General features: G+C 36.7%; 1 protein-coding gene across 35 annotated transcripts in view; it reads right to left on the bottom strand.

Moving 5' to 3' along the window:
• Positions 1–4,254: 4,254 nt before the first annotated feature.
• The window catches only part of camk2b1 (calcium/calmodulin-dependent protein kinase (CaM kinase) II beta 1), an 80,303-nt gene continuing 67,387 nt past the window's right edge, over positions 4,255–17,170 (bottom strand). For 18 of the 35 annotated variants that reach the window (XM_016669168.1, XM_016669173.1, XM_016669177.1 and 15 more), the window contains 7 exons: positions 11,990–12,079; positions 10,695–10,838; positions 9,406–9,582; positions 8,158–8,233; positions 7,981–8,075; positions 7,438–7,671; positions 4,255–5,893 (listed from right to left, as the gene is read on the bottom strand). In XM_016669168.1, coding sequence (XP_016524654.1) covers positions 7,439–7,671; positions 7,981–8,075; positions 8,158–8,233; positions 9,406–9,582; positions 10,695–10,838; positions 11,990–12,079 — 815 coding nt within the window. In that variant the 3' untranslated portion in view covers positions 4,255–5,893; position 7,438. The remainder of the gene's footprint in view (positions 5,894–7,437; positions 7,672–7,980; positions 8,076–8,157; positions 8,234–9,405; positions 9,583–10,694; positions 10,839–11,989; positions 12,080–17,170) is intronic. The other 17 variants (XM_007547398.2, XM_007547415.2, XM_007547407.2 and 14 more) reach the window with 1 other exon arrangement.

Below are 17,170 nucleotides of genomic sequence, written 5' to 3'. Positions count from 1 at the left end.
TTTTTTTATTTCTTTTTTTATTTCTTTTACTCCATAAAGAAGACATGGAGATTATAATCTTTTTCAAAATGTTACAGATTCAGTTGTTTTTGCTTACTTTATTTCACTTAAATGTTAAAGATCATAAAAACCTTCAGTAAGGGGATCATAGTAAAAATAAAAAGCAGTTTTCAAATTATTTCCTTTATTGAGGGGAAAAAAAGATGACCAAATTACTGGCTTTATGGCAGCTGTTGCAAAAGGTGACAAAACCAATGCTATCTTTTTTCTTTAATAAATTAAATCCTTATTCTAACTCAATCTAATTTTTTGTTTTCACATTTGTTTAACAAGCTTAAAAAAATTAAGTGCTATAGAAGCAAAAATATTAAAAAACCCTAATAAGACTAATACTTTATCGCGGCATTATACCAGTCTAACATATTTTTTATTAAACTTAAAGTGCACCAGCTGTGTTCAGATGTGTGATGGGAAACAGATTTAACCTGCCGATCAAAGTCAAACCAGATCAAGAAAAAAACAAAAATCAGCCAATTCCAATCAATGGCAAGCCGATCAGTTCAACACTGTGATTGATGATGAATGGTTGAGATTATTGAACTAAAAGTTCAAATGGTGTTTGATTACTTTGTTACACTCTTTAATATACTGTGTACATTTAGTTTTCTTCATGAAATGCTTTAAAAAGTTTATATCTTTATGTACATTCATCTTTTCTTACCATATATAACAGAATGTTAAATCTAATGTTTAGCATTTGGAAATTATTTTTCTTTGTTACATTTTATGCATTTTGTGTTGTTTTCTTTGTGCAGATATTAAAAGTCTACATGATTATTTGCTCATTTGGAAAGATTTAATAAACGTTTATGACATTTGGAGTGATGTGTTCATGTAAACTAAAACCCATCTACACAGAAAGACACTGAAGTTTCTATTTAAACTCATTTTATTGATAACACCTTAACACATTTCTTGAAGTTAGAGAAACACGTGTAGCACGTAAGAGAACAGAGCAATAATATGGAGAAGTGGAGAACTAGAGGGTTAATATTATACAGAAGAAAGCCAAACTGACAAAAAGAGACAAAGGGAAACCAGAAAGAACCGACTGCAGAGAAATGATTGAAGAAGGTTGGAAACAGAGGGAGCAGGAAAAAGAGAGACTCCCACAGAAGAGAAACCGCCTCAGTGTTGTCAGAGCAACTTATCTTCTGCTGCAGGAAATAAAAAACAACGCAGAAGTTCAGAGTGAAACGGCGGCTTCAGAGCTCAGACTGATAATGAACCGGTTCGTCTCTCTGATCCAAATTCAGGACAAAAAACAAAAAATCTGTCTGTGCTTCATGTGGTGCGACTGCGCCTCCTGCTGGCTGCACTGACAACACTGAGAACCCATAGAAAAGCATGCAAAAGTATCATCAACACATCATCATCATCATGAATGTCCACTTTATCATAGTCATTCTTAGTACCACAGTCATGATTATAATAATCCTTACCATATTAATCATCTTCATTATATCATCTGGAGATAAAAATAGTTATATGCACTTAAAAAGCTGAGAAAATAGAGAAAGGTCGAGTTTACCAGCATTCAGTAGAAAATGAGAACCCAAATAAAAACACCAAAAAACTAAAATGTCCTTTTGACTGTCATGCAAAGAAGATGAGAGCTACGCTGCTAGCAGCAGTGCTATTATACTGTGAACTCCCTCGTTTTAAATATGTGAGTCTTATTATGTTGATTTTCAAGGCTAGAAACACGCTAAGAAGAACAGAAGAACATCACTTTTGTACTGCACATGCTGCTATTTCTTCTTTTTTTCTGGAGAAGGGTTGACCTCTTAATAATAAAACATGTTGAAGTAGACAACAGCGTCCTTACTGGATGAGACGTCAGTACGATACAAACTCTCAGTGGTGAGGAAAAAGGCTTCATCTGACAAAATCCAACATCTTATGAAGGAAGTGTTGAAACATCCGAGGGACGGCTGACGCAAAATACAATCCTGTATAATAACATAAGTCATAAAGTGTCCCACTTTAAACAGTACCTCAGAATAACTACGGAAGTCCAAATCTGCCGCAATTCTAAGGAAAATAAAATATTACTTTAATGTTTTTTAATTATTATAATTCACAAAAAATAAGTAGATAATTAATGGATTTATTAATTTATAATGTGTTATAATAAATCAAATATGTTGGTGGTAATAAAAATATTTACAAAAATACAATAATTATCTCTTAGTATAATTTATAAGTTTGACGTTGTGCTCAAATGCATGAGTAAATGAAATAAGTTGATATTGTTTTACCTTAAATTTTTAATTAGTGGATTTCACATTTAGATATTAATGTGGTTAATAGGGTTTAAATTAATTATTACACACCCAATTTTCTGGATTCTATCATAATTTTTTGAAAAATATTTGAACTTTTGACACTCCATAGTCCTAACTCATTGTATGTCGGCCAAATTAGGTGTGCTATCCCTTTAAGAACAGGTTTTACAGACAGTACTTGCACAATTGGAAAACAACTTAAAAAAAAAAAAGCACAGTAAAAACATCCACTAAAATAAATAAATAAATACTCAAAATAAATAAAAACCTGAGGACTGTTCACCAAACCGACAGCTGGGTCTCTCTGAATCTCTTGTTCAGACCGAGCGGTGATACAAAACCCGAAGGCAGCCAGTGGTGGACGAAGAACAGCGGAGCTGATCGCAAGTCGAACCTCTTCTAAAACAAATAATCAGTTTTTACTGCTGCAAAGTCCATCTGCTCTACCTGCTGCCTCTGGCACTTTATGTTATGAAAGGCTAATAACACTGTACACAAACCGAACATAATGAAGTAAAAGCACAGAAAAATAAAAAACAAAGCATGAAAAAAAAAAAACATCCTGGGGTTCAAGGCCTGTTCCTGTCTCTCATAAACGCCTCCTAAACCTCCCCCAGGGTTTCAAAGAGCACAGACTGAAGGCTTTAAATCTACATGCACTTACAAATATATTGCACACTGTATTAAAAGACCGACATGATTGAAGCACCAAGCAAACACAACCTTCATGATTCCCCACTGCTGCAGGATGGAGTCTTAGTTTTTGAATGTGCTTCATTTGGAAAAACAGCAGCAGTAGCACCAGCTTTCTGCTCTATGGCTTCAGAAACGAGAAAGGTCACACAAATCCGAAAGGATCTGTCGTTCAGAGTGCCGACTTCTTTTGTCCCTTTCAATTAAAGAAAAATAAAGAACCTGTTGTTGTGTTTCAGCCAGCAGTGCAGGTTAAAAATAATTCGGCCTTTTTAAGAAGGAGCACTGAGCTTCAAGCGGGTGTTCATCCGTCTCCAAGCAACAGCAGGAGACACCAGCTGAGCATCCCCGTCTACCCCAAAAATAAAAAGAGCCCCAAGCAGGTTGAGGATGAGTCACTGAGCTTCAGGTCTGACTGAAAACAGAGGGAGGTTTCAGCAGAGCTTCCTCCTCATCTGACATGTTTGATGCTTGTAGAAAACAACTACAGACAACATGCTCTTCTTGTGCATTTTGTAGGATTTGCAGCTTTAAGCTGTTGTAAGACATGAATCAGAGCTCCTGAGTGCAGGTAAGAGAAAGGTAGAAAAGAAAGTTTTCTTCTTGATTTGCTGAGTTGCTTCAGACTTCAGCCTCTTCTGCCACAAATACTACAAACATCAAGTGGTTTTGTAAAGTTTCCATTGAAAATATTAGTACCCTTGAAATAAGTCAAAACTAACTTATCAACAAGACAAGAGCTTGTTTTAAGTCAATTATGGATGAAAAAGTACTAGAACCAAACATGGAGAAGCAGCATTCAGCTTCTATACACCACAAATCTATAACAAACTTTCAGAAAACTGTAAAACAGCCAAAACACTGAGTTCATTTAAATCAGTGCTCCATCATAAATGAAACAATGATCAACATATTTGATGTATGTTGATGATGGCACTTGACAAAATGTCATATTTGTTACTACTTTCTCAATTGGTGACTGAATTAGTTTTGTGTTTTATGATGTGAAGCACTTTGACTTGCCTTGATGATTAAATATGCTACACAAATAAACGTGATTGACAAGTTCACTTATTGCATGAGAAAAATGTCTTGTTATAAGTGAAAAAATCTGCAAGTAGTAATTTTTATCAATATGCAAACATAATTGACTTAAAAGAAGCTGCTATCTCTTGCTGATACGTTACTTAAAAGTTATTTTTGTCTTATTTTAAAGTGTTTAAGGTATTTGCATTGGAAACTAGACAACTTGATCAGATTTTGTGTTTTTGCAATGCAGCTAAGAAACAACAGCAGGTTCCTCTGATTGTGCTCAGTTACCTGGACTGTGAATGCTACGTCGCTACCTAGCATGACCGCGCTCACCAACACACACTGTACAGATCTGGTCATAAGTTTACCTACTTTCATCAGTTATTGGTTTATTTACGCCGTTTTTCTCCCCCAGCCGCCTCACTTTTAGCAAACAACCAGATGGACTTTTGAGAAGAAGTTTGAATTAATTGCGGATTTTCTCTTGTACATAGAGGGAAAAACTATAATATAATCTAACCTCTTAAACTCTCTTATTATTTCAAACCCAAGAACACTGGACCATGCATGGCATGCATGTTGGTGGCAGTTTTGCTGCCAGTGATGCTGGTGCATTGAACAAAGTTTAGGTAATTATGAAAAAAAGAAGACTTAAATATGCTACAAAAAAAAAATCTGTTTTTGAATAGACAAACCAAACAAATCAATTTAAATAAACTGGTAAGAAGATTGGTCAAATATGGAGCCAGATCCAACTTGCTTTACCAAATATTAGTGGAGTTAGCATGCATAAATTTGAATTTGTTGTTTTATAAGAGAAAATCCACAGTAAAATCAAACTTGTGTGCCCAGTTCTTGCTTTTAAAAATAATAAAATTGATGTGTTTTTTTACCCATTCCACACAGAAAAAAGTAAATTAATCCCTTGCAGCCTAAACTTGATCACATCCTTGACTGTATGTAAACTTCTGACCCCTGCTGTATAATCACACTCTACGTTCAGAAACGTCCCATCCAAAAAGCAACAAAAAACGACCGAAAGATAAAAGTAAAAATACTAAAACCGACGTTTCAGCCATGACTTCAAGTGCAGTATGATAGCGAACGTAGAAGAAGCAAATTATAAAAACGGCCAATAATCCTTTTCCACTTAACAGCCACAATAATAATAATTATAAGAATAAAAAAACAAGAAAACAGCCACTGTTACTATGGGGAATAAAACATGCTTCCTTAAAAAGATAAAACAAAAAAGTTCCTTCAACTCTAAAAACCACTGGCATCAAGAAATCTGAATTATACAAATTACATATACAATTGCAAATGTGTAACAATAATAATCATAATATAGTAATGATAATTATAGATTTTACTTAAAACTTTACATACTGTATTTCCAGTGCAGTGTTTATGTCACACAGGTGCGGATTCACAGGAGGACAAGAAAGGGTCACAAAAATATTGTGGGGGTGTGAGAGACACTGCAGGTAGGGGGCGCCACACCCCGAATCAAACACCCAGTGAGCTGGAGAGAAGAGGAGGAGTAAGGAACAGAAGAAGAAGAAGAAGAAGAAAAAGAAGAAGATGTGGAGCGATGGTCGTCAGGAGCTTAGTTTGTAGATGCAGACGGAGGCGGGGTCACGGTTGTAGAAGCAGAGGTGCATGCTGGGGGATGGAGTCCAGTGAGAGAGGGATTTGATTGTTGAGGCGAGACGAGCCATGTCCTCCAAGTCAACACTGGATGTGTTCCTTCATCCCTTCCTCTTCCTCTTTTCTCTCCAGCACATCATTCCTGACAGACACAACTACAGCATTCAACCCTGGAAAGGAGAACAGACGACTAATACAGTCACAGGTTTTTAACTTTGTCCAAGTTAAAAACACAGACAGGACTTGCTAAAGAGTGATTTGGATAAGCAAAATTAAGTCTTTATATTTTGTTGTTTCTGTTGTTTTGTTTATTTATTTTTGGATAGTTAAAATGTCTTCCAGTTCCACTGCTAAATGAATTTAGAATTGAAAGTTTGTTGATCTTTGAGAATGTGTTCTGGCATTATTATGCCATTACCATTGTTTTACTTGAAAACAGTCTCAAAACAACTATATTATAATTTATCACAATAACTTCTGGGGCGATTTATAGTCCAATATCAAATTATTTATTTTAAATCCATATTGTCCACTATTAATTTTCATTCATATAAAAATTATTCTAAGCAGTTCAATCACATTTTATAATGGAGAAATAGGTGTAGAAAACATTCTACCTAACAAAATAATACACAGGCATGGTCTTCTGCAGATGTAGTCTCCGTTTCATTTTCTTGCTTTTATGAGATTTAAAAAAAGTGTCATGCAAACACTTTTAAAGATACACAAGGACATTACTGCAGACCTGTCCTGGTGTTTTTGTGTCCTCCTCTCTCTTCCAGCCAGTGGAGACAAACAGCTGTCCTTCCAAAGTCTTTAGCCTCTAATGAAGGATGTTTCAATGGTATCAAACTTTTAACACGGACAGACCAGCACCCAGTGCAGCAGCCAGATTTACTGGCCTTTCTGGTGAAATTGTTCAAAAAGCCTTGAAAGAAACTGTTTTTTTACTGCAGCGGGATAATGTCAAATCTTAAACTGACTTGTTTTTATTAGAAAATGACACATGGGATTACAGCTGGAATCCCAAATGATCCTATTAAAATAAAAGTACCTGAAGCATTTCGTTCCATTTATGCTGTGCTTTTTAAAGTTAATCAGAGTTTTTTACAACTTCTAATTCATGGATTTCTGCTTCCCTGGGTTTCAACTATTATGGCAGTAAATAATTACTTTTGCAATCAATTATATTGGTGTTTGAGGATTTAATCACATTTTTAAAAATTGTCATTTTAAGTCTTTTTTTATACAAAATTAGAAATACGTGACATTGTAAATAAATAATTAGATTACTTTCTAAAATAATAAAATAAACATTTTATTGCCTAACATACAGTTGATAATTATTTCAATAATTCATTCATCATGATTAGTTCGATGTGTTATGATCAAACAACTGAAGGATTTAAATGGATTTAGAGCTAAATTTGGCTCATAAAGTGAAAAAAATTTAATCTCAGAAAAAATAATGGAACTGAAAAGATTTGAAACTGAAAAAAAGTTCAAAACTACGTTTCAGATTTGAGTTGTTTTTTTTCCCCCCAAACATTTTCAGTGTAAGATTAAGCTACCGACTTAAAAAAATATTTTTTTGAAGGCTTTTCACAAATCTTTATAAAAGTTGCCGATACATTTTAATAATTTTCTTCCTGTGAGACATGCTGTGAGTGAGGCGGCCATCTGCTGCCGCGTTGCCCCGTCGGCTGGCTCGTACCTCACTGGAGAGGCGCAGCTGGCGCGCCTGAGCAGTGGAAGTGGATGTTCTGCCACTTGCTGTCTCTGCGATGCCAGACGCGCGTTTCCTCCGACTGGCTGGAGCGCGGCCGGCCCTGGTTGTCCACAAACTGAGTGAGCCGGATGTACGCGATGCAGGCGGCGTCCTCGCCGATCAGGTGGACGTGGGGGTTCAGGATGGTGGTGTGGATGGGTTTGTTGTTCTTAGCCAAAACTGACAAACAAAAAAGACATTACTTATTTTAGATTACTCAATAGAAGAAGAGAAAGGAGATAAAAACAGATCTATAGTGTCTTGGAAAAGAATTTGTTTGTAAATCTGTTTTATCCAGAACTTCTGTAGTGGTATTTTTAGCTTCATCTGCTTCCACTAACATTGGAAGGCATCATATATTATCCTAATGACCATAATTCAGATCTGAGAAATGATCTGAGGAAATCTTAGATCTTAAAGAAAACAGACTAAATATAGGAACAGATGAATCTTAGAGGAATCAGAGGGAAACAAATGTTTATATCTTACGGTTCTCAAAGTAGAATCTGTGGAAATCCATTCCCTCTACCAGGTTTCCCAAGGCCTCCGGCTCAAACGAAGTCAACCCGGGATCGCAGATCTTACTGACCACAGAACAGCAGGGCTGGTTTTCAAGACCCCAAATTATGCAAATGACACAAAACATTCAAGAGATCCCAGACTCACGCGTAAGCGTCAAAGTCTCCATTGTTGATGGCCTCGATCAGCTGTTCGGTGATCTTGATGATTTCTTGTTTGCGCGCTGCAGAAGACAGAAGAACGACGTATAAACAAACAGCGGCTGGACTGAGGAGGGAAGTTAGTTTAGTTATTTAAAACCAACCAAACAGATGCTCTGGCAAAGGCAGCCATGACTCCAACCAAAGCAGTTACTTCATTTTACAGAATTAATGAAAAGACAAACTGGGAATTCAATTATTAATCGATCATTGAAATATAATCGTTAGCTAATTTAGTAATCAATTAATTGTTGACTGGAATCTACAGACTCAAAAAAAGACATTTGCTGAAAGAACAACACAGTCAGAGCAATAATTAAGCCCAAATGTACAAAAATAAATACATTTAAAATGAAAAACTTTATCTGTTCTATTCAAAACTCTTCAAGTGTTGCAGTTTTTGCTTCACCTGGTTCAAAATCTGTACAAAACAAAATCCTCCCTTTTAAGCAGCTTTTGCTGCCCAATTATTAATTGATTAACAGAATAATCAACAGATCAGTCCTACACTTTATTGATGTTACGTCAAACAAGAGGCTGATTTTTACACGTTGATGTTTCCTTAGCTGCAGATGCATCAAACATTCAGGAATGCTGCAGTTAAATAGTAATAAACTGTTTATTTTTCCTATTTTTTAAAAGGAACTTAATTATTTGTTTATTTGCATCTTTTAATGTAATGTAAAGCTGAAGTGGTTAAATAAAAAATCTGCAAAAAATTAAAAATATAATGTTTTACCCGAGTAATCGACAGAATAACTGATTACTAAAATAATTATCAGATGCAGATCTAAAATAAACAAGAGAAAAATCTCAGCAACTTTCAGATGTTGATCCTGAGCAGTTTAGTTTATTAAGAGAGCGTGCACACACACACACACACACACACACATCGACCAGTATCCTCACAAGCAGTGTCACATTTTTTGTATTGAAATACAAGTTAAATCAGCCGCCTGCAGTCAGCAGTAATCTACCAGCAGAGCACCAACGAGGTTTAATGAGGCTCAAAAACATAAAAATAAACCATCTGCATTCAGATCAGCATGATCTACTTCACTCTGCAGAACATGCTTCTGTTTATCCAGATGTTAGCGTCGATCCCAAACTGAAGTCCAAAGTCATCTGATCACAGCTTCTGATTGGCCAGCATGCAGCAAGGGGGGCGGGGTTTGCTGTGGGGCTTAGTACTCACTCTGGGAGGAGGACAAGGAGGGGCTGGAGGGGGAGTGGGAGGGAGGTGGGGGAGTGGAGTGTGCAGGTGGAGGGGCCGGCTTGGTGACGGGGGCCAACGCCGAGGCGGCGTCGCCGTCGGGTGCAGCGGGCGGCGGCACCCTGCGGACGCTGCTTACCAGGTCTGTGAGCCGGGACACTGAGGGGTCCGGGATGGACGGATGGATGGATGGAGGGATGGAATGACAGAGGAATATAGAACAGGTTACAAACAATAAGATGGGGAAAAAAACATGAAGAGGATGAGAAAAATGGGTAAATTTCTAGTCAATTTAAATAAGAATCTGTTTTGGCACTTTCACAAATTAGGTTATTTTATCAAATATGTAAATAGTTTTTGATGCACACAAATTATTTCATTTCAAATACTCATTTTTGGGTGGATTAAAACAGTAATTTGTATTTTAATCTGCTAAGTGATTTAATGTAGTTTATGGAGCTGCACTTAAATAAAAAGGTTAAATAAACTTTAACTTTGTTTTCTTTAATATATATATATATATATATATATATATATATATATATATATATAATATTTTTGAAGAAGAAGAAGAAGAGCGATGTTAGCAACAGTTACAAAAGTTACTTTAACAGTTTCATAGAAAATGTGTTATTTTGTAATTACATTGTTTTTTTCCTCTAGTTTTCAAATTAACAAGACTTCTAGATAAATTTTCTTTCTCTTCACAGTTTACATAAATTATCTTTTGACATATTTTCATATTTGGTATTTTTATGTAAAAAACAACAACAACAACTTTGCTCCTTTAACAGGGTTGTCAGTGGGTTTATAAAGGTTAATATTTGTTTTGGGGGGTAAAAAATGACTGCCTTTTCTTAGATTTGTACTGAACAGTAGATTAACTTTTGTGAAATATTGTATGTTGTTTTGGCTACTTATTATTTTTAAAGACTGTTTTACTGAGGACGTCCTGTAACTATGCAATGTTTTTGTGCAGCTTTTTAAATCTCTTTCCTGCAGTTTTATTTGTGGCTCTTTAAAAGTATTTTTATATTTTGTTGTTCAAAGTTTGCATGCATCACATTATACAGCATATTAGCGCTAAATTTCTGCTTCCACAATTCCCTTGTTCCACATCAGTTCTGACCCTGTTCTGTAATCTGTCCAAGCTTCTCATCATGCAGCATCCTGGCATGGCATCAGAGGAAAAGCAGATGCCAGATAAATGACTATAACGCTCATTTAGAGGTTGTTTACTGCTGAGTCTGTTTTGGCTCCTGCCCACTTACTCTGCATGGGGACAACAGGGGTGAGTGGAGGGGAAGGGGCGGAGAGGGCAGCTGGAGGCGGAGTGCTGGATCTACCTTCTCCGTCGGTGATGGGCCCTGAGCCTCTACGCAAAGAGCCCAGCAGGTCAGCAAACTTCGCAGCAGCTGAATTTGGGAAGGGAGGAACATGGAGGCGTTTGAATTTCAAAGCGACCCCCAGAATCCACAAACTTCCTCGCCGTGATCAGCTCCCATCAACATTTCCTTTCAACACTTTCTGCATAATATTCTGACAAAATCCATGCTTGGAATTGTGAGAAAAATAACACTAACACGAGAATTAAGCAGCGCTATTGTTGTTTTATTTGACTCCATGAGAGGGAGCCAAAGAGTAATTCAGAAAACAGCTCGAGGATTGACTTGAGAAAATTGAATTTAAAGCAATTTAATATATTTGTTCTAGGGCTGGGCAATATGGCTTGAAAATTAAATCTCCAATTTTTTTCTACCAGATCCAATTTAACTGATTTAAAAAAAAAAAAAGGCTACAAGAACTTTTAACTACAATAATATTGTCATTAGCAGAATAAAGATGCAATTTTACAAGAAAAATGTCATAAAATTAAAAGGAAAAAATATTTTTTAATGAGAAAAAATGATTCCAGAGTGACCAGCTCAGTTTGTATGGTTTTCCTAAAAATAGACTGTCATTTGCTCAAAGTCCCACCACTGATAGTAATTTGATGCTGGTGTGTTAGAAGATTAAGTTTGTCCTATAACTTCATAAGATGATCAATATTCTTCATTTTAATTTTTTATGTAGGAGTCATAAAATTACTACCCTTTTCTCCTAATATTATGACTTTATTCTGGTAATTTAAAAAATCATAATCTGTCCTTACATTCCATCTTTATTTATTTGGACTTAGAGTGTCAAACAAGATGGCCGCACCGGGCGTGTCGACATCACTATGAACTATGGAAACACATGGAGTCCACTGGAGAAAAAAATACTGATTTCCAGAAGATTAAAACATAAATAAAATAAAAAATAAATATGAATTAATAAAAGTGCTTTATTGCCCAGCCCTAATTTGTTCATTTGTCAATGCTGTTAGTAAATGTTTAAAGAGGCTCAGGTTAAAATCTAAAAATCCGCTGCGATTTAGTGTCGCTAAACAGCAGCAGGTGGATGATTTTAGTCCATGCAGGGATCAAATGGAAAACCACCCCCCCCAAAAAAACAACAAGAAATGTTGTTTTTGGTATAAGATCTGAATGTTAGAGGCTGAACCTGGCCGTCCATGCTGACTTACAGTGCACAGCAGCTGAGGAGCCCTGAGTGCTATCAGGCTGGGAACTTGTGCTGGACTGCGCCTTAATTGAGCTGTTGTCTAAGCTCTTTCCTGACAACATGCACACACAGAATGAGACCAAACACAAGTAAATCAAGAGATGAAAACCAGGCAGATGTTTTCCACCAGAGAAACAACACAATCGGGAAATAACGAAAGGAGCGGCGGAGACGACACAACGGGGGCTCGTAAACACGTAAAGACCCGATTTCCGTCCTCACACTGAGAAATTAAAGATACTCTTTGGTTGAAGCAACTAAAGGTAATAATTACCCTGGTTAATGACTCAATTTCATTCAGATTTACAGCTGGGGCTGCTGCTGCATATGGGGTTTTATTGTGACATCGCGATTCTCAACAGAGAGCAAAAGATTGATGATGACAACGGTGATGGCTGCAGTAATGAGAAAAATTACTCATACTGTTTGTTCATTTCATTTTCTTAAAACTACAAAAACTACAATGTACATTTATTTAATTTTATATGACAGAGCAACACAAAGTAGAACAAAAAATTCAAGTGGAAGGAAAAGAGTAAATGACTTTCAATACTGGTGACAAAAAACTGAAAAGTGTGGTGTGTAACCGTCTTTACAATGATTACCCCAGTGCAAATATACCCTGAAAGGTTAATTATATGGTAAATAAGAGTCCACCTGAATGTAATTTAACCACAGTGGTGGGTATCCAAACTGCGGCCTGAGGGCCATTTGAGGCCTTTACACTGATTTTGTGCGGTCTCCAAACTGCAGTTCAAGAATGATACAAATTTGATCTGTTCAGTAAATGTGATTGATGTAGATGGATACTTTCTATGTGGAATCGGGGTAAAATTATTACACACAATTTTCTTAGAATGGAAAATGTAAAGTATGACACAAAGTATTTGTATTTTTACAACCAAACTTTTATAATTGGTTGTCCATCCAGACACTTTACTGCTTGATTTTAGTTTTTGTTATTTTCTATTTGATGCCATGATTTTAGCAAACACGGCAAAAAGTTTTCCCAGTCATGCCTCAGAGGTTTATTTGAGAACATTGGCGACCAAAAAAACAAAAAACACAGCAAATGGGTCAGGAGTCGAATGGGAGGAGGTGATGGGAAAAACAGGACAATTATAAGAACCTGGTGGAGACTGAAAAAAACTTGAGACAGATGTGAAGGTTAAAGATACAACTGGAGCTCTTTGTCAAGACTTTGAAATTGTTCACAGATGTTCTCTGTCTTACATGACAGTTTGAGCTAAAACATAAAAATAAAAAAATCTTCAGAACTTTGTAGTAATGAGTGTAAATGTTCAAGAAGAATTAATACTTTTGAAAGGCCGTCATTCATCTGGTGCACATGAATGTGCTTCTTAAAAAGAACCATGCATGGGGGGAAAATCCCAATGAAGATCTGCACACTTCCATCTTCTAAGAGCAAGGGTAACATCAGAAACAACAACAAGTAACCTCCAAATCCACAATGTTTGACTTATCAATAACTTATAACAAACCCTGTAAACGACAAACTCGGTAAACGTTCTTCAGAATGACTATCCGTCGCAAAAACAAGCAGCATAAAATGTAACTGAGTCTAACAAGTAGCGTAGTATTGAAGCTAATACAACAGATTACGTCCTCCAAAAGTCAACCTGGGTGTTGGATTACAAAGCAGCTGTCCAGCACTAACCTGACAAGACCCCAAAAAGACTACGAAGGCACAAACTGTTCCAGATAAGCACGGCCGACCCCTCCTCCCACGCTCACCTAGCCCGTGAGGTGTTGTCTGCGCTGTCACCCCCGTTTAAATCTCAAGATCCATAAAAGTGCCGTGTGAGATGAATGCCTTCCAGGGGTGGCGCTAGAAGAGCGGCGTGTGTTCACTGTGTCACCTCTCTGGGCGGTCCGTTGCGGTTTCCAGCCACCAAAGCTAAATTTAGGTGGCATTCCCCTTTTTTAGCCACGACGTTTCTGCCAAAGGTGCCCCAACCCTGCCCAAGCCTCCTACAGGGGTGTGGTGGTAGGGCTGAATTTGAGAAGGAGGACTGTGTCGGGCTTTTAGGACTACAAAGTATATTGACAATTCATTAGTAGTTTTAATATGGCCAGTCAAATAAAAACTTAACCAAATGTTGGTAACAACCCAAGTTGTCTAAACAGATTTTAAGGAACATTTTTAAAAACTGGTGGGTTAAAACTGGAATAAAAGAGGAACAGAAAGCCAAAAAGCAAACCCAGTGTCAAAACAATGTATTCAGAAGCAGATACTTTCACAAAAAAGTCTGTTGCAAAACATGCCTGCTATATTTCTGAACTATTTAATGTACCAGTGAGCGTCACAAGCTGCATTTCCATTGACCTTAAAATGGTGCAAAATGGAATTACAAGAACAAATTTCCTAAATTGAACTACATCAATTTTGAAAAAGGTTTTGCTCGAAGATGAGGTGATTTTTTTGACTACAAAGAAATTAATTTATTTTCAGAACTGCAATGGAAACACTTTTGTTTTGCGTCATGAATCATGTGATTAACAAACAAAAGCTACAACTGGCAGGAAAGATGAAGTAGATGACAAGAAGTGTTTTTTTAATGACAAAACTGATTCACATGTCATTTTCATTGAGTTTTCTATTTAATGGAAACAGAAATTGCGAAATTCTGTTGTTTTTTTTTTTATGATAGCAGAACATCAACAAAGATTCGCAAACATTTGTAATGGAAATGCAGCTACTGGAGCCATAACTTTGAAGCGGAAAGAACATTATTCCACCATAAATCAATCATGACCAGCTGCCTCTCATAGGGTTTTTGACTGATAACTCAAAAATAATTTTAACACCTCAACACAAATTAAAACACCTTGGAAGCAATAAAGGGAGGTCATTACAGTTTTTAGAGGTAATGTATTTCTGTAATATTTGCTATTAAAGGATCAAACCAATCAGAAGAAATGTAAGAAACTCAGATGGTGTGTTTGGGTTTCCCACATTACATTGTAAACGACTCGATAAAATGAAAAACATTCAGTTTATTTGCTTCCTCATAAAACGACACAACAACTTCAACAACAGCTTTCAAGCTTTAAAGGTTTTTCTGAGGACAACAGGATGGAAAAAGCCATACTTTCTTTTTTCTTTGACCAGCTCTGTAGCAGAGTTTCTGAATATATCTGGATGTGCATGCTTAAAGTTTTGGCAGCCTTCAATATTCTGATGTAAAAATAGTTTTCTCAGCCACAACCTGAAGTCGTACCTTTCAGCCACTCAGTAATAGCAGCACAGCAGTTGGTTGCAAAGGAAATTGAAGGCAGGCTGCTGAAGAGACGTTGCTGACCAGGGAGACAAACTCTTTTCTGAGGCAAGGACTGTTTGGTGTTAAAAGAGCAGCACTCTGAAATTTTACGTCTTTTCACATATTGTAAATGGCAAAGATTGGCATCATGCTAATTTAGATTATGTGGATAATTTTGGAACACTAAACAAACTGGTCTTAATGTGGCGTAAAGAACTATACTGAGTTGGATGCCAGATTTGTCTTTCTCGTCACAACAGCGATACAATCATCTGAATTAACTGGAAGCATCAGTAGCAATGAGGATCAATCTGATTGGTTAAAAATAATTTAAAATGTGAATTCGCTTCACTTGGAAATTAAACACATTATTTACTGCAACCAAACAGTTTTTGTAACATTGTTATTGTGCATATTAACAGTATCAGAACATTTCAATATATTATGCCATGCTCAATTTGAAATCACTGGCTCCAAGTTAATCGGACAAACCAAATGTTCTGGAAGTATTAACGGACTCAATCCTGGAAACGGATCACGTTTATGCCTGGTCTCATCCTTTCCTCATGTTATCCTGGCTAGCACTCCACAAATTGCTTCTGATATTTACTGCAAAATGGCTGCAAGCACAATCACAGTTGCCTCTTTTGCTCCAGTAGAAAAAGAAAAACATTTTGGTCAGAAGTTTTGAACAATTATTCAGCTTTATTGTCACTAAAACTAAAACTGAAAGGAGGTGCCAGTCATTATCGGTTCCAAAAAACTCAAACCATCACAAAAATACATAAAGAAAAAAAATCTCCTTGCTGTTGGAAAATATTGAGCAGATTAATAACCCCTTTTTAAAAAAAGCAGATAAATTAACAGACTACTGCTTCTGTAACACCTTATCGTTGTTTTGTCTTTCTAACTCTGGTTCGGCTTTCATGCAGTTCTCAGCTGTGCTTGCTAGGGAATTTTAAAAAATCACAAAGAGGAAGAGAAGATGGAAGTGCACATTCTGTTCTGTGTGCTTGACACTGAAATGAAGCATTCATGACCCCATTTAGACACATTGTACTCAGCTGAGATGTTGAAAGCGGGGCTTTTTCTCTGTGCTGAACTCCGCAGGCTAGAAAAACTCAGACACACCCACAGAAGCTAAAAAAAAAGAGACTTGAAACAAAAGTGCAGTGTGGAGTTTCTTTTCTAATATGCAGGCTATGTTCTGCTCAGCGGCAACTGTGCCAGCTGAATATTCGAACAGGCGTGTTGGTATGCTGAGGAACGGATTACTCAGGATCCTCGATTCGACCCAACATATTTGATGAGAGCCAAACTGAAGCAGCTGTGCAAGACTTGTAATATTTTACAGCCCTCTGCTCACCTGTCAGACACACCAATGATCACACAGCAGGTGTCAAAAAGCATCATGATGAGGGAATGCAGCCGGGCTCCACCAGGGGTCAGTAAAATGTTAGCTTTCAGCAGAAACATCAGATACATTTTTATTTTTTATGAAGAAGAATTCTCTCAACAATTAAAATGTGCTGCAGGATCTTTACGTGGGCGCTTACACACAAATAAAAAGAGAACATGGAGTTATTTTCTCCCCTTATTCAAAAACCAGAACATAAGCAGGAAGCATCCAGTGACAAGGGCATTTATCAGAGGTTTCCACAAAATATAAAATCAGGATTCCAGCTCACTTTTAAAGTCCAAACTCTATAGTTTATCAAGACTTGAATAAGATGGATGGAACTAAAGACAAAAGGATGAAAAGAGGGAAGGAAAGACAAATGATTGGTTAAATAAAATAACTGAGGATGGAAGGAAGACGGATGGATGGAACGACTAAATGAATAAAGGACAAAAAAGGAAAG

The sequence above is a fragment of the Poecilia formosa genome, unplaced genomic scaffold, assembly GCF_000485575.1.
Source record: "Poecilia formosa unplaced genomic scaffold, Poecilia_formosa-5.1.2 Scaffold20, whole genome shotgun sequence".
NCBI lineage: Eukaryota > Metazoa > Chordata > Actinopteri > Cyprinodontiformes > Poeciliidae > Poecilia > Poecilia formosa.
Note: the sequence above shows the minus strand (reverse complement) of the source record. Positions and strands in the feature narration are given on the sequence as shown.